This window comes from Cricetulus griseus, chromosome 4 (assembly GCF_003668045.3).
Source record: "Cricetulus griseus strain 17A/GY chromosome 4, alternate assembly CriGri-PICRH-1.0, whole genome shotgun sequence".
In the NCBI taxonomy this organism is placed as follows: domain Eukaryota; kingdom Metazoa; phylum Chordata; class Mammalia; order Rodentia; family Cricetidae; genus Cricetulus; species Cricetulus griseus.
Genome location: NC_048597.1, coordinates 174,445,554 through 174,466,955, shown reverse-complemented (window position 1 = coordinate 174,466,955; position 21,402 = coordinate 174,445,554). Strand labels below are relative to the sequence as shown.

Here is a 21,402-nt window from a genome sequence, read left to right as displayed (position 1 = left end):
AGGATTTCAGGTGTGTGCTACTATACTCGGCTGAACTTCACATTTTTAAAATAACCAGTGCATGGTTTTATAGTCATATATGAGTAAAAAGACCAATTGGAATGGAAGTTAGACCAGTGAATTTTGTGTTTGTGATTGTTTATTTTTTACATTCGATTCCTAGTCCCCACCCCTACCCTTTCCCCTCACTTCCCCTTCCCAGCTCCCATCTGCTCCTCAGAGAGGGTAAGACTAAGTCTGTTTTTGAGATAGTATTTCATGTAGCCCAAGCTGGCTTCAAACTCACTTTGTAGCTGGTCTTGAACTTGCTTTTGTTATTTTGAGAAAGGGTCTCAGGAATCCCAGCATGGCCTCAAATTTTCTATGCACTGAAGATGACCTTAAACTTCTTATCTTTCTTATTTCACTTTCAAAGTGCTAGAATTATAGACATACCTCACAATGCTTGGTTTATGTAGTGTTGAGAATCAAACCCAGGACTTCCCAGGTTTTCCTGCTAAGCAAACACTACCAATGAAGCTAGATTCCCAGCACTGACCTTCGACTTCTGGTTCTCCTATTTGTATCTCCCAAGTACTGGTATTACAAATGTGTACCATTGTGCTTCAAAATGACTTTGATGTCCTGAATGAATATGCTGGAAATGCTTTTGATCATTCATGGTTTGAGGAATATTTATTTGTTTGTTTGGGTTATGTCTCAACCCTGCATTGCTTTTTATCAGTGGACATAGATAAGAACTGTATGGACAAATGATCAGTCTATGAAACGTGCACTATCCTGATTTTAGCTACTAATTTACTCTGGGCTTAGCTCTTAGCAAATATATCTGTGATTGATTTGCAATTTACATCATTGTTTCCTTTTCTTTCCCTTTTGGGATGAAAGCCAAACATAGGCTGTACAATTGCATGCGTTTATATTTTTGGCTACACCGCCCCATTGTTCGACAACTTCATTTATGTGTATAATACATTTGGGTCACCCTACCGAATCTTCACATCTCAGATGGTGTCTGAAAGATTCTGACTTCTCCTTTCCTCCAGTTTTTTTGTTTGTTTGTTTGTTTTGTTTTGTATTGTAGAATTTTAAAACTGGAAGAAAGCCAAATGTAGTGGCGCATGTCTGTAATCCTAGTACTTAAATGGTTGTCTGTAACCCTAGTACTTAAATGGTTGAGGCAGGATTGCTCTAAGTTTGAAGTCAGGTTAGTCTTCATAGGGAGTCTAAGGCCAGCCGGGGCTACATGGCAAGGCACTGTCTTTAAAAGACTGGAAAAGAAACATTGGTCCAAATATCCTTCTATCTAATGAGATTTCAAAATTAACTGTAGCCTCTTAAAGGCAAAAGACCTTTTTAAAGAGGTGTATAGTGGCTGGAGAGTTCAGCTGTCAAGAGCACTGGCTGCTCTTGCAGAGGATCTAGGTTTGATTCCCAGCACACACGTGATTGGCTGATGACTGTAACTCCAGTTCCAGGGGGTCGGATAACTTCTTCTGGCCTTCATGGGCACACAAGTAGTGCACAGATGTGTGCAGGCAAAATACCTACATATTGAAAAAAAAACCTTTTTTAAAAGGGGGGTTAGATCCAAAGCTACACAGAGAAGCCCTGTCTCGAAAAACAAAAATAAAAGGGGGGGGGGCGTTTAGAGGTACTTGGGGAAATGGTTTGATGGTAAAAATGTTTTTGGTACAAGCATTAGGGCTGGAGTTCAAGCCCCCAGAACCCAGGTTAAAAGCTGGATGTGGCATTGTGGAGGTTGGTGGTATTTAGCAGCTTCTTCAAGATTGAGATATTCCATCCTGCAGGAAAGCTCTTTAAGCAGGAGAGTAAACAACTCTAACTTCAGGAAGTACCTGAAACAGACCAGATTTGCAAGGCCCTGCCCTGTCAGAGTAAGCATAAAAGCTGAGAATCCCTCTGAGACTAGTTGAACAGAGCTGCAAAGAAGACCTGAGACCAGACCAGCTCTGGGAGAAGCAAAAAGCAGCTGAGATTCCTGGAGTGATTTAGACCAGTCACTTTGAAAAGACGTACTCTAAGCTGCCTGGATGCTGTGTAGTGTGCTACAAGTTTCCCAGTTTTTGTGAGCTATCACCCATGCTGGCGTGGGCATTGGTGTTGTAGCTATTTTTGAGTCATTTCTGCTCCTGTAAGAAATTATTCAACCATACTCCTGAAAGTAACTACAATAAAACTCAGGGTTCATCCTATTGGACTTTGGTGGTATCCATACTATGTTCTGTCTTGGGATCCCTATCTGGAGTGAGTAAACTGTGTTATGTCTCCAAGGGAAGTTTTGTCACACAACAGCTGGAGACAGGAGGATCGCTGGGCCTTACTGACTGGCAAGCCTAGTTCTAGGTTCAGTGAGAGACTGTCACAAGGGAATAAGACAGAGATCAATAGAGTAGGATACCCAGCATCTTCCTCTGGCCTCTGTGTGTACTGGTATGTGCATGGCACGTTGAAAACATTGAGAGATGTCTTGGAGAGAGAATCTCTTCCCCCTTTCCCCTTTTCTCCCTCCCTTTGGTCTACTTTTTTTTTTTTTTTTTTATTCTGTAGCCCAGATTAATGTGGTCCAGACTGGCCGAAAACTGGTGACAGTCCTCTTTCCTCAGCATCCAAAGTTCTGGGATTAAAGGCATGAGGAGCGATGCCCAGCTAGGGGGAAAAAAAAAAAAACAACAGCAACAACAAAAAACCCTGTAAAAAGCATCACAGACATTTGGAGAGAGATCATGCAAATGTGAATTAAAGTGGTGGTAGGCTCTATTAAAGACTTAGTGGTAGATGCAGGACAGAGGAGCAGGTGGTGCACTGGGAAGTGGTTAGGTGATGCAAGACTTGGGGGAGGTTGGCATTAGGTTTGGACCTGTTGACTTGTGTATATCTGGCACATGAAGGAGAGGTACTGAGAAGGAGTTGCAAGAGTTATTAGTGATAGCATTTTCAAGTCATGAGGTGGGTGAGTTCATTCAAGAAGACTAGATTGAGTGGAAGTGGGGTCTGGAATTCTGAGGAGGGACCATTGAACTGGTTCAGTGGGTAAGAGCACCTGTCATCCAGTCAGATTTGAGTTTGATACCTAGGACCCACATACTAGGAGAGAACCAACCCTTTGCTCCTTTATTTTGAGACAGAGTCTCTCTATGTTGCCCTGGCTGTCTTGGAACTCACTATGTAGACCTGACTGGCCTCAAGCTCACAGAGATCCTCCTTCCTCTGCCTCCCAAGTGCTGGGATTAATTAAAGGTGTGCTGAGAGAACCAACTCTTGAAAGTTATCCTCTGACCTCCATGTGCATTTCCCCTCCCAATGAATAATAAAAAAATAAGAATGTCCACTGAATGTTGACCTCTTCTCAAGGTGCACACATGGGGCAAGTGTATCACACAAATGTGCATGCACACATAAACTGTATTATTGGTGGAGAGTTTGTATTATTTCTAGATATACTTAAAAATTAATAGTGCCTGTAGTTGTTAGCATTATTGGAGTTTTGTTGGACTTGAGCTCTGACTTTGGAGTCTGAGTTCACATCCTTCTAACTCTCTAACTTTAAGTAGGTTCTGCCCAGGAATCTGAAGTAGTTCTGATAGAGGCCCTCCAGGCTCTTCCTTCATCTGAGTTCTGGGTTTCAGACTGAGGCCTGTAATTTGGCTGGGGAAAGACTGGGAGGTGGGAGGTCTTGCTGAGTTGCGTAGGTAGGTGCAAGGTTTCTTTTCTTTCTTTCTTTTTTTTTTAAAGATTTTATTTATTTATTATGTATACAACATTCTGCTTCCATGTATATCTGCACACCAGAAGAGGGCTCCAGCTTTCATTACAGATGGTTGTGAGCCACCATGTGGTAGCTGGGAATTGAACTCAGGACCTCTGGAAGAGCAGCCGGTGCTCTTAACCTCTGAGCCATCTCTCCAGCCCCAGGTGCAAGGTTTCTTAAGCCCTGGTTAACATGTTAAGTTCTGCATTCTATTTAGAGGGAGAGTGACAGTGCTTCCCACCACCAAGAATAGGACTAGTTTATTTTTAATTTTAAAAGTAACATAGTTTTTAAAATGTTCTATGTGTATTTATATGTATGTTTGTGCACTTCATGTCTGCCTGGTTCATGAGGGCATCAGATCCCCTGACAATGTAGTTACAGACAGTTGGTTGAGTTTTGTGCTAAGATCCTGGTGTTGGTTAGTAGATAGGAACTCTGGAGTCAGGAGGTTTGGGGTCTGGCATCATCATATTACTGTTAGGCCTCAAATTTAGTGTCAGTTTTCTTACACATAGGGTGAGAATTACTAGCAGTTCGAATTGTAGGTTCAAATTCATATTTAAAAAAGTAATCATGTTTACCAGAATGTATGTAGCAGGCACATTTAACCATTTAAGATATGTGGTTTATTATTTTTATCTACCCATGTAAGTGACAAGATTATAATTGAAAATATTTCTTACATAAAAAAAACTGTACTGATTGTATGAATTATTTCCTAAGAGTAAGAGCCATTTCACTAGTTTAGCATTATAGAATTTTGAAAGTTTAAGGAATCTTTACGAACTCGTATGATATTCCACACCCACCCTTTCTCTCTCTCTCTCTCTCTCTCTCTCTCTCTCTCTCTCTCTCTCTCTCTTTCTCTCTCTTTCTCAGGAAAAAAAAGATTTTTGAGACCGTCTTGCTGTGTAGTTTGGGCTGGTCTTGAACTAGCAATCCCATCCTAGTCTCCCAAGTGCTAGAATTATATGTGTGTTCCTATGCCTGGCAATCCTTTATTTTGGTGTGTGTGTGTATGTGTGTGTGTGTGTGTGTGTGTGTGTGTGTGTGTGTGTGTATGTGTGTGTGTGTGTATGTTTGTGTGTGTGTGTAACTTGGACACTGTATAGGGTTAGAGGACAACTATAGTTGTTGGGTTCCGGAGATTAAATAGGTAGTCTTGGCAGGAAGCACCCACTGTGTCATCTCACCAGCCCACAATCCCTTCCTTTTAAAAGTGAGAGTGCACCCCCAAAATTATAGTTTGAAAAACTGTTGTCCAGTCAGTACCAAGACCCATATCCTATACATAGTATTACCATCCTAGCACGCAATAGGTGTTGGGTTAGCATGGTGAATCCTCATGCTCATCTCTTGATCCTTCCCAAGCTCCCTTCTTCAGTGTATAGAGTTAGGGCCCAAATATCCATGGAAGAAGCATTTATAGCATACCAGATGAATAGGTATCCTCGGAGTCGGGAGCCAAGGAATGCAAAGTCACACTGCACAAGAAATCCAACACAAGAGATTTATTGGGAGGGAAAAAAAAAAAAAAAAAAAAAAAAACAGGAGGATGGCTGCCTCTGCTGGTAGAAAACAGCAGAGAGCTGTACATGATGGCTTATGTATCGTTCCTTGGAGAGGGGGTGATGGAACTTTTCAGGGTAAAGCTTTTCAGGGTGGAGATTGGTGAGATTTCACATCCAGAGATTGGGCTTTTTACTCTGTAGGGTGAGGGGGCGGGGTCCAGCAGTTAGGCCAGTGTCCTGTGAGTGGAACCTGGCTGTTGGAGGTCCTGGGTGTGGTGATATATTGTTAATGATCTAATAAAGCCACTGTAGATCAGAATGTAAAACTAGCCACATTTAGCTATAGAAGCTGGGCAGTGGTAGCACACACCTTTAATCCCAGGACTCAGAGACAGAGACAGATGGATCTCTATGAGTCCAAGACCACCCTGGGCTACAAAAGAGTGAATCAGTTTAAAAGATCTCACACCTTTTTTTTTTTTAAGATTTTATTTATTTAATATGTATATAACATTCTGCTTCCATGTATATCTGCACACCAGAAGAGGGCACCAGATCTCATAACGGATGGTTGTGAGTCACCATGTGGTTGCTGGGAATTGAACTCAGGACCTCTGGAAGAGCAGTCATTGCTCTTACCCTCCGAGCCATCTCTCCAGCCCTTTTTTGTTGTTGTTGTTTGTTTGTTTTGTTTTTTTGTTTTTGTTTTTGTTTTTGGAGACAGGGTTTCTCTGTAGCTTTGGAGCTTATCCTGGCACTCGCTCTGGATACCAGGTTGGCCTCAAACTCACAGAGATCCGCCTGCCTCTGTCTCCTGAGAGCTGGGATTAAAGGCGTGCACCACCAACGCCAGTTAAGAGCTCACACCTTTAATCCCAGCACTAGAGAGTATATAAGGAGCTCCGTGCAGTCTCTGAGAACAGTCTAGGATTCTGAGGCTTGGTGGACAGCAGTGCAGCCTTGGAGACGCAATCTGAGGTTCGTTGGATGGCCCCTTCCATCTGAGCATTGGTAGAGAGGTGAGAACTCTCAAGTGGCTGGCCACTTTGCTTATCTTTAGCTTTAACCCCAATATCTGTCTCTGGGTTTTTATTATTCATGCTACAGATCAGCACCCAATGCAAAGGTATGAATTCACAAAAAAAGCTGCTTGCTGTGGCTTTGAAGCCACTGGTCCCCGCCCAGGCCTGAGCTGCAGGCAGGGCTCCCTACCCAGCTGGCTAAGTTTTCTTTTGTTTTCTCCCAAGGTCTCTGAGCTGGTCTGCAACCTCTCTGCAGCAAATTCTACAGGCCTTTGGGCTCCAAACACCACAGGAGTTAGCTGCTTTTTTGTGAAGTTTGCTGCAGAGGGGCTGCAACATATAGGCCCAGGAAGGTACTATGAGAGATAGATCATGTAGCTCTGAGGGACAGGGGGCAAGGAAAGGTCTCAGAAGATTCTTAAGAGGTCAGAGACATGAGGCTTAAGTAGAGAGGCTGAAGAGAGAGTGTATGTGGATATTGAGCTTGGGTGATATATTTGATGGGGTTTGTTGAGGCTGGTTAAGCTGTCACCCTACCCTGACAATAGGGGAACAAAAAGATGTGGGTCCCTAAACTAAGAACTATGTTGGTGGTCTCCAGTGTCCAGGAGGGGATAGATTGTCCTTAGAATGTGATGTCTACCCGAGGCTCCCAGTCAGAAATGGTAGTGTTCAGGCTAAGGGAGCCTGGTCCTCCTCAGTTCTCCATAGCCAGATCTAAGAGGTCGGCTGAAGGGTGATCTGGGCATCAGCCCTCATGCCATGAGGAATATGGGATCAACACCCTAGTATCGTCCTTGATGGCACCTTGGATATTGTCTGGGTGGTTTACAAGGGCTTCTGACAGGCCTGGGACCAGTGACCCTCCTGACTGCATGTGAAACAGGAACCCAGAGGTTCTCAGGCTTTGGGAGGCTAGGGAGCCTGGTTGCTATGACTAGTTGAAAGGCCTTCACTAGCATCAAGGATTTTTGTTTTTGATATTTTTCATCTCTTTCCATGGTACACCTTAAAAGCCCTAATATCAGGGAACTCTAGGAAAAGAAGTAGATCATAAGGAGTTGTTTTCCATCTGGGGTCTGGGGGTCCAGATTAGTATATTGTAAAAGGGCCTTTGTGATGTGGTCTAGGAATTGAATCAGGTTTTCAGGTTTGTCCTGAATGACCTCTTGTGTTTTATCATAATTTACCATTTTAAGAGTGGTGTTGAGCTGGCACACCCCAGCACTCAGGAGGCAGAGGCAGGAGGATCTCTGTGAGTTCAAGGCCAGCCTGGTCTCCAGAGAGAGTGCCAGGATAGGCTCCAAAGCTACACAGAGAAACCCTGTCTCGAAAAACAAAACAAAACAAAAACAAAAAATAAAACAAAAATGGTGTTGAAGACCTGCCAGGAGGCAAGTTACAAATTGATCCCTAGCAAGGATGCCCTCTGGGATATTGTAATTTCATTCAGGGTCCTGATTGCAGACTGCCTTGGCCCTGACTGGATGGGCAGCCTGTCTCTAAGAAGGGAGAAAGACTGGAGAGGAAGAGAAGGGACTGCTGGTTGAGGCAGATAAGGGGGAGGTTTGTTAGTGTGATGGAAGAATCATCTGGTTTGGGCCTCACAGCTGGAGAAGTTTAAGCTCTGGCTATAGACAGAGGACACTTTGGGAGAGATGCACCAGCCAGTGAAGAGTGTGCAGGGTGTGTGCCTGTTGTAACTGGCCTATTCCTTTGCCTTGTCCCCATCCTGCTAGGTCAAACTCCTGGCACTCACTTTGCAACAAACTTGCAGATCCATCAATGGTTATTTAAAAGACAGGATGTTTGCACAATGTGTGTGGAGGACTAGGCAAAAACAGGCCTTGAAGCTGAGAAAAGAGAAATAGGGAATGGGGAATCTCTTTCCATTTCCCTAATAGCCCACAGTATTTGTAAAGGTTCCAAATAATATTAAGATCTAGGGTGCCATTAGATGTCCTTTTTTGGATTGATTATCTAAGGGGTATTGAAACCAAATTTGGTTCCAAACATGAATAAATTTAGAGCCCTTCCGGTAGGGTGCCAGGTGTAGAGGTTTCCTAAGAGGTATCCCAAGGGGGAAATGAGAGAATGTGGAAGACACATTTCCTTGGATGAGAGAGAAGGAAAATATCACTGCAGCCTGTAGTAGTGGGCATTCCCAGGACTAGGGGAGGACCAAATGAGGACCAAGCTGTTCAGTGGCTGGTCACTACACTCAATGGTAGTCAGGGGCTTAGTCTGGTGTCAGAGCCTTTGTAGAGGTGAGAAGGAGAGTACAAAAATCAAGCTCTAAGAGGAGGGTCTCATCCACAGGAAAGGGTCAGGAATGGGGTCCCAAAAGCCATCAGGGCCTAGAGGAGCTGTAGAATTACAGGCAGCTATGAAGGGAAGGCTTTTCTAACAGAAGTGTTATACAGCTTGGTTCCAGTGGGGAAGGGTTTCCCAAGCAAGGTGTTACAGTTGTGCTCCAGCAAAGCCATTGGCTCTGCTCTGTGCCCTGTGCCCTGCTCTGCTCTCCTCTCTGCTCTGTGCTCTGTGGTCTCCTCTCCTCTGCTCTGAAGGGAAGATGGGACAAGAGGGCAGAAGGGATGCAATAGCCTGATTTGGCTTAAGGAAACTGTAGTATTGCAGCTCCAATGGTGGGGGAATGGGCCCAGGTGAAGAGGGCTTTGTCCCCAGCCACGTCTGCCTCCAAGAGTACCAGAGAGGTGCCAGACACTCAAGGTTGCTTCTTCAGACTCAGAGAAATGTTTACACAGACCAAAGGAGAAACTAACCTATTTGCTGCTGGTGGATGGGTTGCTGAGCAATTGGTGAGCAGGAAGGTGAGTCTGTTACAGATGGACTAGAGATGAGGTAGGGTCCCACAGTACAGCTTAGGCCTCAGGGGAAATGCGGGCACTAAGAGAAGCCTATCCGAGTCATGACAGAGCAGCAATTTCCTTAAATAAGAACCATATTTTCTTGTCTCTGCACGTGAAGTTGGTCAATGTGTTAGTGTTTTAAATTCTAGAATTTTAAATTAAATTAAACTTAATACTGTGTCCAAATTTTATAACAGTCTAAGTTAGATTTGTTATTTTTAGTATTCATGTTAACAAGAAGGAGCTTTTTGAAGCCTATATCCATATGTTTCATGAAATGTGGTAGGACATAGATGGGAATGACGTATAAATAATCTATCAAAAAATGAAACCATGGTAACCCTTTCAAAATGTTAAGTTTGTACGTTGCTTGAAGGAAAATGGAATTTCTGTTTACATATAATCACAATATTTTGTCATCTTTTGAGAGTGTAGTATAATCAGTATGATGGAATGGAGGCTGAGAAACGAAGGTGATAGCTGGAGGGGCTGGTACTGCAGATCACTTTCCAGTTGTCTTATGTTGAGAAATAAACAAAAGATAAGAAATTGGGAGGGAGATGATTATGGAGAAGGATACAGTCAACCTGATTTACTGCTTTGAGTAGAAACTGTCTAACTAGGTTTTCTGGTTGAACTAGGTGTTATTGACAAATTGCTAATCTACCAGTTGGTTATTTTGTGTTTTCATTTCTATCTTTATTCTTTTCCTTTCCTTGTTTGTTTGCTTGTTTGCCTTTAAAGGCTATGTCTCTTTGTTGCCCAGGCTCTAGGGACTCACTGTGTAGTAGCCCTAGTTTGGCTTCACACGCATGGCAATGACCCTGCCTCAGTCTCTCAAGTGCTAGGCTTATAGATGTGAGGCACTGTGCCCAGCTGATGAACCATTTCTAATGGGAAAGGTTACAAATGGTCCAGAGTTTAGAATTTAGTCTCATTGAATAATCTAACTTTGAAAATAATGGATAAAATATTTCTATTTTAATATGCTTTTCTTAATGTATCTGATTCATTAAGATACATTAATGTTGGGTTTCTTGGGGGATAGTCTTACTTTGCATTCTAACAGGCCTGGAACTCACTATGTACCCCAGGCAGGACTTGAAACTCATTATGTATACCAGGCTGGGCTGGAACTCACTTTGTAGATTATAGACTTCCATCAGTCCTCCTGCTTCTTCCCAGTGCTAGGAGTAAAGGTATGAATCACCTTGCCTGGCTTTAGTGTATTTAATTATAGAAGTTTAGATTTATAGAAAATAATACTACATCTGAAATATGACATTATTAACTGCCTGTTTTTGTCTGTTAAAAATTCATTCTAGTTCATAGTTGGTTAAATAGTGATATTAGATAAAGACTTACAGAGCAGAGTCTACTTTGTGACTGACCTGAAACTACCACAGCAGGTTGTGAATGAGAGCTGGAGGGAACTCATTTTTGCTTACAATGTAGACACAACTCTTAATAAGGAAGGTCATAGGTAATGAGAGTATAAAACTGGCACTTTCTATTTAATTGCAAAATGGACTCCTTCCCCTTGTGTAGTTGGGAATAGGTGTGTGTGTGTGTGTGTGTGTGTGTGTGTGTGTGTGTGTGAGAGAGAGAGAGAGAGAGAGAGAGAGAGAGAGAGAGTTTTATGTATCTTTAAAGGAGTTTAAGGGTGATGTTGTCTTTGGACTGACAGACATCCCATTCCTCAATACAATTCCCAGAGAACACTTAGAGAATCTTTCTTTTGGAAGCTTACTATCTAAATGGCAGGCTGTGAGAAAGGGAACAAAAAAGACTTGTTAGAAACCCTCAAGATATGCATCTCTAAATGTAAAAGCTCAACATTACTAGACCATGTAGAAATAAGCCAAAAAGTCATTGCTGACGAATGATGCTGTGAACTTTCTGAACACCTAAAGAGGAAATTCTATAAGCTTCCAGATGGGGGATATACAGGTAACCATGAAGGATTAGAGATGAACAGTATTGAGGCTGTTTGTTTGAGATAGGTATCCTGGAGCACAGGCTGGCCCCAAACACACTGTTTAGTTTAGGGTGACTTTGAACTTCTGCTCCACCATCTCCACCTTCCAAGTACTGGGATTATAGGCATGTGCCACAAAGCCTAGTATCTAAGCTTTCAAAAAGTTTTTGTTTTCTTTTGTTTGTTTGTTTCTTTCTTCCTTTCTTTCTTTTTTTGTTTTTGTTTTGTTTGTTTTTTAAACATATATAGTCTTCTGCCTCCATGTACTCTGTAGTTCAGCAGAGGACACCAGACCTCATTCAAGGTGATTGTGAGCCCCCATTTCCATGTGGTTACTGGAAATTAAACTCAGGATATCTGGAAGAGCAGCCAGTGCTCTTAACCACTGAGCCATCTCTCCCCGCCCCCCCAAAAAAAAAACAAAAAAAAAACTTTTAAAAAGACATATATATTATGTGTGTGAGTGTTCTGCCTGCATTCATGAATGTGTGGATCCTGCCCTCAGAGATCAAAAGAGGGAGTCAGATTCCCCTAGAACTCAAGTTAAAGGTGGTTGATAAGCCACCATGTAGATGGTGGGTATTGACCTTCTATAAGACCACCAAATACTTTTAATTGCTGAGCTTTCTCTCCAACTCCTAGTCTAACCCTTTTAACACCAACACTGGAAACAGAAAATAAAGAAATGTCTTAAATTCTGCTGAAAATTTTCTCTAAATTCTATACTGAGTCAAATTCAAGGACTGAGTGTGAGGAAGTATTGATTTTATAATAATGCAAGGTATAAAAACACACTTCCCATGCCTCCTCAGAAATCTACTGGAGGAAAAACCCCACTAAGAATAGAAGTCAAGAAAGGACGATCAGCGATGAGGAAATGGGCTTCCATGTGGGACACATAAAAGGGAAATTCTGTGGCCATGCGTGTGCACTAGGCTCAGATCTAACTGTCCATGTTGTAGCCTTGTAGCAGGCTGCTGGGGCTATGTTTTTAGGAAGAAAGAGCCTTCCATAATTTTAGCACTCCAGGGTCTGAGGTAAGAAGATAACTGATTTTGAAGCTAGTCTGAGCTACATACCAAGTTCCAGGCTAGCTTGGGCTATATGGTGAAAACCCTGTCTCAGAAATAAACAAGATAACTCAAAACAAGATCAGAACAAAAGAAATAAAAGATATAAAACAAAACCAGCCAAAATTAAAACAGCTTTCCCTCACATAATTAAATCTATGGAGAGGAAAGTTTGAATGTACAGATGAATGGACAGTGGGCGCATAGAATACTAGTCAGGCACAAAAACAGTGGGTGTTAAATGTAGAGAGCAAAGTTACATGAAAGGAAGCTTATTGTGATGTACTTTGGGTCAGCAGTGAATTTTATTTACAGTCATTATAATGTAAGCAGAGACAATTGATTCAATCACAAATTATGATGGGGTGATGAGATTTGACAGCTGAAAGTGTTATCTCTTATAATTGGAAGTCAGTAGATACCTTCAAGGAAAAATTAACAAGCTGCTCTATAGATGGTGAAAGTTCCAGAAGCAAAAGCTAAAATTGAAGGTGTAGCAAGGAACTACTATGTGTTGTAAAACTATTAGGATTTTAAAAGTTGTGTACATGGGCCAAGTCGTTGTGTTGCATGCCCTTAATTCCAGCACTTGGGAGGCAGAGGCAGGCTGATCTCTGAGTCCAAGGCCAGCTTGGTCTACAGAACAAGTTCCAGGACAGTCAGAGTTACATAGAGAAACCCTGTCTCGAAAAACAAACAAAATATGTACGTGGACTAGAAAGATGTCTTAGTGGTTAAGAGCACTTCTTCTTGAAGAGGACCCAGGTTCAATTCCCATGATCCATGATACTCACAACCATCTGTAACTCTAGTTCCAGGGGATCCAGTGCCCTTTTTTGACCTCCATAGGCACCAGACATGCACATGGTACATGTACATACTTGGAGGCAAAACACTCATATAAAAAAATAACTAAAATTTTAAAAATATTTTTAAAAAATGTACATGTGGGGCTGGAGAGAATGCGGTGGCTAAAAAAAGCTTGCTGTTTTTCCAGAGGGCTTGTGTTAGTTTCCCAGCACCCACATCAGATGGCTCACAACTGCCAGTTCCAGGGGATCGGATGACCCCCTCTGTCCTTTGACGTCCACATGCAGGTGTATATGAAATACCTAAAAACAAAAGTTCTTAAATAAAAGAATTTAAAAAGTTGTGTGTATGTCTAATCAAAAATAAAACACTTTAGGAAGAGTTCCTTCACAGAATACTCTTCTGTGCAAAATATATACACTTTTCAACCATTTTTAATCCCCTAGAATTTTAAGAACCATATTATCCAAGGATGTAGTCAGTATCCCTAGGAGGTGATGATTTCTAATAGCTATCATGGTTAATGTTATCCTTAGTTGTAAATATTCATTTTATTGTAGTCTTAATGAATGAAGAATTTTGAGCACATTACAGATTAAAATATATTTTATTTCAGCATCTCATCAGTATTTAAATGTTTAGTTTTCCTGTGTGTTGGCAACACTTCTGCATTGTGAATTAATTGCTGCATGCCTCTCCGAAGCCCTTCATTTGAGTGATGCTTCAGATGACTGGACCTTTTCCCACCCCCTTCTTCAGTTCTCTAAAATGCAGTGCTTATTATAGTCCCCCAAGAGTATGCAAAAGCTATTCTAGTAATAGCAAGGAACACCACCTGGCCTTCCTTGGTGCAAGGTCAGGTACAGTGAATGGTTAATGGAGCACACACACACATCTTAGCAGTAACTTTAAACTTCAAATGCTAAAACTTGAGCTAGAAATTGAGATTAACTACATTCACTTACTAATTGATTCTTACCCCCAATTAAAAGGCATGTAGTCTGTTTCCTTGAAATGTTTCTGTAAAATTGTGAAAATATATTTGAAGTAGAATTAGTTGTGGACATTCAACAGATCTTTTGCTTCCTGTGTAAAACACAATACCTGTCTCAAAAATGTAACAATGATAAATCCTCCCCCCCCCTCTCAAACTAGAAACCTTGACTCATTAATAACAGCTGTCTTTTGAGTGCATTCTATTTAAGTATTCTTTTTAACGGTTGCTATTGTTTGCTTTGTCTTTTTTGAGGCAGTCAAAATGTAATTGACAGCTGTCAAGTTTATTTTGTCATTTAACCTTTTCTTTGATCCTTCACACAAGGGACTTTATTTTATATAAATTGTCAGTGTGTGTTTCATAGAAATGCAACAATAATACATCTGTGCTACATTTAATCTTGTTCTCACAACTGATGACAAAGGTTACCATCACTGAAATTTGTCGTAATTACTGAATTGCTGTTTTTGTTTGCATCTTAGAGAATGGAGTTGAATTAAAAGGAAAGATATTTATCTTTAAAATTTAATGCTGCCCCTCCCCGCCTTTAGAACAAACACATTTGCCTATGTGACTGCTAGTGTTAATTGACAAGAGTCTAGAATCACCTGGGAGATGGGCCTCTGGACATGCCTGTGGAGAGCATCTTGATTTTTTTTTTTTAAATTGATGTGGGAAGACCTGCCCTCTGTGGGCAACAACATTTCCTGGCTGTTAATGCCAGTTGTGGGTCCTGGATTTTATAAATGGAGAAAGGGAACTGATGCATTCATTACTCTCTTTTTTCAATTATGAATGTGATGTGGCCAGCTTCTTTAAGCTCCTGACATCTTCCCCACCATAATGGATTTTACCCTTGAATTCTGAGCCAGTATAGACCCTTTCCCTTAAGTTGCTTTTGTCAGAGCATTTTTAAAACAAGAACAGGAAAAGAAACTAAGACAGTGTGATGATTGAATGAGACTGTTCCCCATAGGCTGAGATGTTTGAATACTTGGTTCCCAGTTGGCTGCATTGCTTGGCTAGGTTTAGGAAGTGTGCTTGCTAGAGGAAGCATGTCACCGGAAGTGGGTTTTGAGAGTTTAAAGCCCCATTCCATTTTGGTTTTTCTCTCTCTGCTTCCTGCTTACATTTTGAGATGTGAGCTCTCATATGTTCCTGCTGTCTGCAGTCAGAATTCCCTGCCATGATGGATGGAATCTTATCCCTCTGAACTATAAGCCTAAATAAACCCTTCCTTCTGTAAGTTGTCTTGGTCATGGTGTTTTATCACAGCAGTAGAAAAGACCAGCCAATTCCAATTTGTTTTTAATTACTAATCCTTTATGTTTGGTCTTATTTCATTAAAAACAGAAGATTATTATGAAATAATATGATCTGTGTTACACCTTTGTATGCCTCTGTACAGGACAATAATTTGGGCATTGATTTGAATGATTTATCTCTTCGTACTCCACCTCCAGTCCTTCTGGCATACTTTTCTTGTTCATTCCTTCACTGTCCACATAGTTGATAACAAACTCTGGTTCTAGATGCTGAAGATAAAATGGTCATGTGCTCCAGAAAACCTCTGTCTAGAGTGGTCATCAGCCCTGGAGCACCTCAGTCTAGGCAAGGAATCACTGTATGGATAGAAATGACAATGCAGCAGGATAAGTGTGAAAAATAAATAGCCAAGAAAAGGCTGATAGAGATAGATAGTAAAACAGTTCCAATCTTCTGGAACAGACTGGTGAAGCTGGACCTGAAGGTAGGAAACAGTAGAGCAACTGACAGCTTTGACTAGCCAGCTATATTGCATCAGAGTGCTTCATTCATTGGTCATTTTGGGGGGTTGTTCTGCTACCTGAAAGGACTCTCTAGTGCAGCAGTCCACTGGGTGGTCCAATGAACTTTTCACAGGGGTCACCTAAGACCGTCAGAAAACACAGATATTTACATCATGTTTCATGACATTAGCAAAATTACAGTTATGAAGTAGCAAAGAAAATTTATGATTGTGGTTACCACAACATGAGGAACTGTACTAAAGGGTTGAGAACCACTGTTCTAATGGGTTTGTTGAGAAAGGGTATTTATAGCCCTACAGGAAGGTAGAGAGGCAGTGCAGCTACTGTGTGTATTTGGTATGAGGCCAGAGAATCCAGAAGTTTAGGAAATGGAGGATTTAATGAATGGGAAGCTTGCAGGTGTGTGTTCATTCTGACATTCCTGTCAGAGACAGGGCTTCTTCCATAAGTAGTAGTGTGGTCAGAGTCAGTCCTTCCTCTTTGGTTCCCTTTCTGTTGCTTTAAAATGGAAGGTTCTGATTAGATTTCCATTTCCTGTTGTTCTTAGAAGGGGCAGGGTGGAGGGGTAGAAACAGTGATGAAATAAATTGTGAACCCAGGATTAATGAAGGTAAGTAGATTTCTGTCTTTTAGCTTCATGTATTGCAGTGTAAAGGTGGAATTCTTGATGTCTAAGTGGGAATCAAGAGCTTTAGCATCTGATAGAACTGCTAGCTAGCTATATAACAGCAAAGACATAAGAGATAGTCCTCAGGAAAATAGTGATTGTTCCTTGAATTCCAGAGTTAGTATAAGACTAGTACTTGATAATGTGTCTAGGGTTTGAGGTGGGATGTTTGGTTTCAGTGTACTTAAAGTTTTTTCCCTAAGAAGATAGGAATGCTCTTGAGGGCACATTACTACTCTTCCATCCCAAGTCTGTGCTTCTGGAGAATTTGTAAGTGCTTGCTAATGTCACTAAATGGTAGGATAAAGTGAGATGTGGTCCTGCATAGTGTAAACTTGATCCTGTGTCTTTTATAATATGCATATTACTTTTAAAGTTTCTTTATTAATTGGTTAATCTTGACTTGGGATAGTAATGAGTTAAATAAGCTGGCATTTAAGCAAATCATATGAAAAGGCTAAATAAAAATTAGAATTGTAAATTATGGTTTCAGACACTAATATTTTACATTTTACTTTTTTCTCTAAGCAAATGGTTATGAGCCTTAGAGTTTCTGAACTCCAAGTTCTGTTGGGCTACGCTGGGAGGAACAAGCACGGACGCAAACACGAACTTCTTACAAAAGCCCTTCATTTGTTAAAGGCTGGCTGTAGTCCTGCAGTACAAATGAAAATTAAAGAACTCTACAGGCGGCGGTTCCCTCAGAAAATTATGACACCTGCGGACTTGTCTATCCCCAACGTACATTCAAGTCCTATGCCAGCGACTCTGTCTCCATCTACCATTCCACAGCTCACCTATGATGGTCACCCTGCATCATCCCCTCTACTCCCTGTTTCTCTTCTGGGACCTAAACATGAACTGGAACTCCCACATCTCACATCAGCGCTGCACCCAGTCCATCCGGATATAAAGCTACAAAAGCTACCATTCTATGACCTGTTGGATGAGCTGATCAAACCCACCAGTCTAGGTAAGATAGGAGGCAATTTGGTTACTACTTCGGTTATCATTCCTTTTTTAGACGTTCAGTCTGACCCAGTCTTATTCTTAATGAAGTTCGTGTTTGGTAGTATCATCAGGATGTGCTGAGTTTAGACTAAATCAAATATATAAATGTTGTCCTTTAGGCAAAAGTGGCCAGCAGTTTCAGATACAATAAATACTAAGTTTGAAACCAGGTTTCACCATATAAACCCTGGCTGTCCTGTATCTTGCTATGTAGACCAGGCTGGCCTTGAACTCAGAGATCCTCCTGCCTCTGCCTCCAGAGCCATTGGATTAAAGCTATATTCCACTGTGCCTGGCTTCTAATTAATGTACAGTAACCCTTAAAAATCAAAATGGAAAACAAATTACCACCAGTCTGTAAATTCTGTTCTTAATTTTCAATGGTTGATGACATCTAAAACAGACTGACCAGTTTTGATTACTTGAATGTATCCATGGTTTTAATTATCATGAAAGGAAATTTGAGCTTTGATGTTCTGGTCAACTTTCAGCTGCTATTTTTCAAGTGGAGACGTGTGTTAGGCATACATATGTGACATACACAAATTCCTATTCATGTGTAATATGAGTGCTAGAAGTTTCTGTTAGTAGGTTTTCCATTCTGAGATCTCCTTGTCATGGTATAGAGTTCAACATATTTATTACTCAGTTTTAGTTGCTATGATGTCATCTGCTTTATTAATGTGAAACAGTTGACTTTGCTGTGATTTTTGATGCCTTTGGTAAGAAATCAGTCCTTGGCAAATTGTGGCTGGCAAGCTAATTCTACTAGTTTGGTTTTGTATGATAACTTACATAAGAATTTTGTTGTTGTTTGAGGCAGGGTCTTACTCTGTGACTGGCCAGCAATCACAGCAGTCTTCCCTGCTTCTGCTTTCTGGGTTCTAAGATTACACTTGGGAGCCACTATCACCAGCTCAGAATTTTTTTTATATATATTTCAGAAATGTAAACAAGACCAATGAATATATAAACAACAGATCATGTGTGCCCCGTGAGCCTAAAGTATTTCCTGTCTGGCTCTTATAGAAATGTTTATTAATTCCTGTCATTAATATTAAATATTTCAACTTGAAGTATTGCTGAGTATTGAGAACAAGTTTTGAATACTTTTAGAGAAGGTGGGGTGTTTTTTGGGGGGTTGGGGTCTAATGTAGTCCAGGTTGGCCTAGTATTCTACATGAAGCAGAATATGACCTTGAATTTTTGATCCTCCTGTCTATCATCTAAGAGCTGGAATTGCAGGCATGCGCCATCAGTCTTTTGGAGAGGGTTTTTTAAATTAGATTTTTAATTTATTCTTTGGGAATTTCATATATGTATACAATATATTTTTATCATCTCCACCCTCTTCTCCTTCAACTCTCCTTGGATCCTCCTCTCCTAACTTCCTTTTTGTTGGTTTGTTTACAATCCACTGAGTCCCAATCAGTGGTTCCTGTTTGTGTATTGTGTGGAGCCATGATTTTGAGAGCATTGCTGAAATTCTGTCAACGAACAAGGAAATATTTTATTTTAGTTGTATTTAGCAGAATTTCTAAGAATAAATGAAGACACAGAAGGTATTTTCAAACAGCATGGATTTTATTATATGAATTTATTCAACTTATGGATTTATTTTTACATTGTGTGTTTATACATGCGTACCCCATTCATGCAGGTGTAGGAGGTCAGAGAGTTGGTTCATTTTTTTCTACCATGCCAATCTTCGGAATCAGATTTAGGTGGTCAGACTTGAAGGCAAATGCCCTTATCAACTGAGCCATCTTGCCAGTCTAACAAGAAGTTCATAACACCACATTCTTCTTTTTAAAAAATTTAGTTTATTTATTTTATTTGCATGAATGTTTTGCCTGCACATGCCTAGTATCTGTGGGGATCAGAAGAAGGTATTAGATTTGTTGGAGCTGAAGTTACTGGTTGTGAGCTACCCTTTGGATGCTGGGAATTGAACCCAGGTCCTCTGTAAGAGCAATAAGTGCTCTAAACTGCTGAGCCATCTCTCCAGTCCCATTTTATTCTTAAAATAGCAAAACAAGGGAAAAAAAAAAAGATAAGACTCATTGAGAATCTCCCTAATGCAAATAAAGCTGTGTATTTTCATTATAAAAAAGAAAAGAAATTGTTAGCAGTATGTATGTATACACAGATAACACATGGTGTTTGTTGTTTTTCATAGATGAATTTAGGATTGTGTGATTTGACTTTTATTTCTTCCATAATAAGATAAGCATCTTCTCTTGCCTGACTCATGTAGATCTCTGTCATTTTAAATTAACGGCATTATTTGTATTTATATGTATTTATAAGTTTATGTGTCATGTAGACACATACAATTTGATGAATAAGTTAGATCATCTGAAATTTGATAGAATGTTGGTAACTTGTATTTGAGTGTAGCTTTTAAACTCTATTCTGGTTTTAACAGTTAATCCCCGATGCTTTCATTAAAGTAAATCTCAAGTGTTGGTGTGATTAGATGATATTTAACATGTGTACCCATTTTGTTATAGAAAGTAGAAATGTAGACTGGTGAGCATATTAGACAGTGTTTAGAAAATTAAACTCATTTTGCTTGAGGTGCTTTGCTTGAATGTATATATTAATTTTTCATTCTGACATTCAGATTCATTGTTTTCAGTTGCATACCTATATGGGTATTATAGTTTGATTTAATTCTCCAGCATTTACCCTTACAAGAGGCAGAGGCAGGTGGATCTCTGTGTGAGCTTGAGGCCAGCCTATTCTATGGAGCAAATTCCAGGACAGCCAGGACTACACAGAGAGACTTTGTCTCAAAGAATGAAAAAAAAAATTAAAAAGATTTATTATTTTTCATTAAGTGTCTCTGTGTGCATGTGAGTACATGTGCCCAAAGAGACCTGAGGTGTTGGATCTCCCTGGTTCTGGACTTAGGTGATTGTAAGCCACCTGACAAGGTTGCTGGGAACCTAACTCAGTTCCTCTGGAAGAGTAATGCATGCTCTTAACCACCTAGCCATCCATCTCTCCAGCACATGATCTCCACCACCCACCCCCCTTTTTAAGACCAGAGTCTTACTATGTAACCCATGGTGGCAAACTGATTGTAACCTGTGGCCTCTTATTGTGTGGTTCTTAGTAAGAATTTTGTTGTATAAGGCTGAATCTCATTCTGTAGTCCAAACTAGCTTGGACCTCACTGTGTAGCCTAGGCTTAGTTGGAGATTGCAACAACCTTCCTGCCTCTACTTCCTGGATCTTGAGCCACCACACCCAGTTCAGAATTTATTTGTATACTCCAGAAAAGCTAAAATTAAACCAGTGACTGTACCAGGAGGTGGCAAGTTGGTAAGGGGATCCTCACTAAGCCGGACAACCTGACTTTGATCCTGGGGAGTGCATGGACAAGGAGGAAAATGATTCCCCAGAGTTGTCCTTGACCTTCACATATGTGGGCCTCTCCTACCCCATATGTAAATAATTTTTTAATCAACAATGAATATGCAACAGAGGCCATGTATGCACAACCTATTTACTGTCTGGCTCTTTCAGGAGAAAGTTTCTCAATTCTTGTTATAAATCACTGAGTATTTCAGTTTTGTGGATTGGTGAAACTTGAGAACACATTTTGAGAAATTTTGAAGTTTTTGTTGTTGTTGTTAAGAGAAGGTCTCATGTAGACCCAGACTTGGAACTCCCTGTGTATAGTTCAGGCTGGCCTCAAACTTGTAGTAGTCCTCAGTCTCTCAAGTTCTATAACTACCTGTGTTAACTACCATAGTCTGAAGGTTACTTAGGGACTTCATTTTTTATAGAACTTTTGGGTTTTTTTAGACAAGGTCTCGCTGTATACACTGGATGGCCTGGAACTTACTATGTAGACAGGCTGGCTTCTACCTGCTCCTTCCTTCCAAATACT

The 21,402-nt window shown here is 40.7% G+C and overlaps 1 protein-coding gene across 3 annotated transcripts in view; it reads left to right on the top strand.

The window, feature by feature from the left end:
* Positions 1-21,402, top strand: part of Pias1 (protein inhibitor of activated STAT 1) — a 116,774-nt gene that overhangs the window by 13,280 nt on the left and 82,092 nt on the right. For all 3 annotated transcript variants that reach the window (XM_027414797.2, XM_027414798.2, XM_027414799.2), the window contains exon 2: positions 17,019-17,463. In XM_027414797.2, the coding sequence (XP_027270598.1) occupies positions 17,019-17,463 (445 nt within the window). The remainder of the gene's footprint in view (positions 1-17,018; positions 17,464-21,402) is intronic.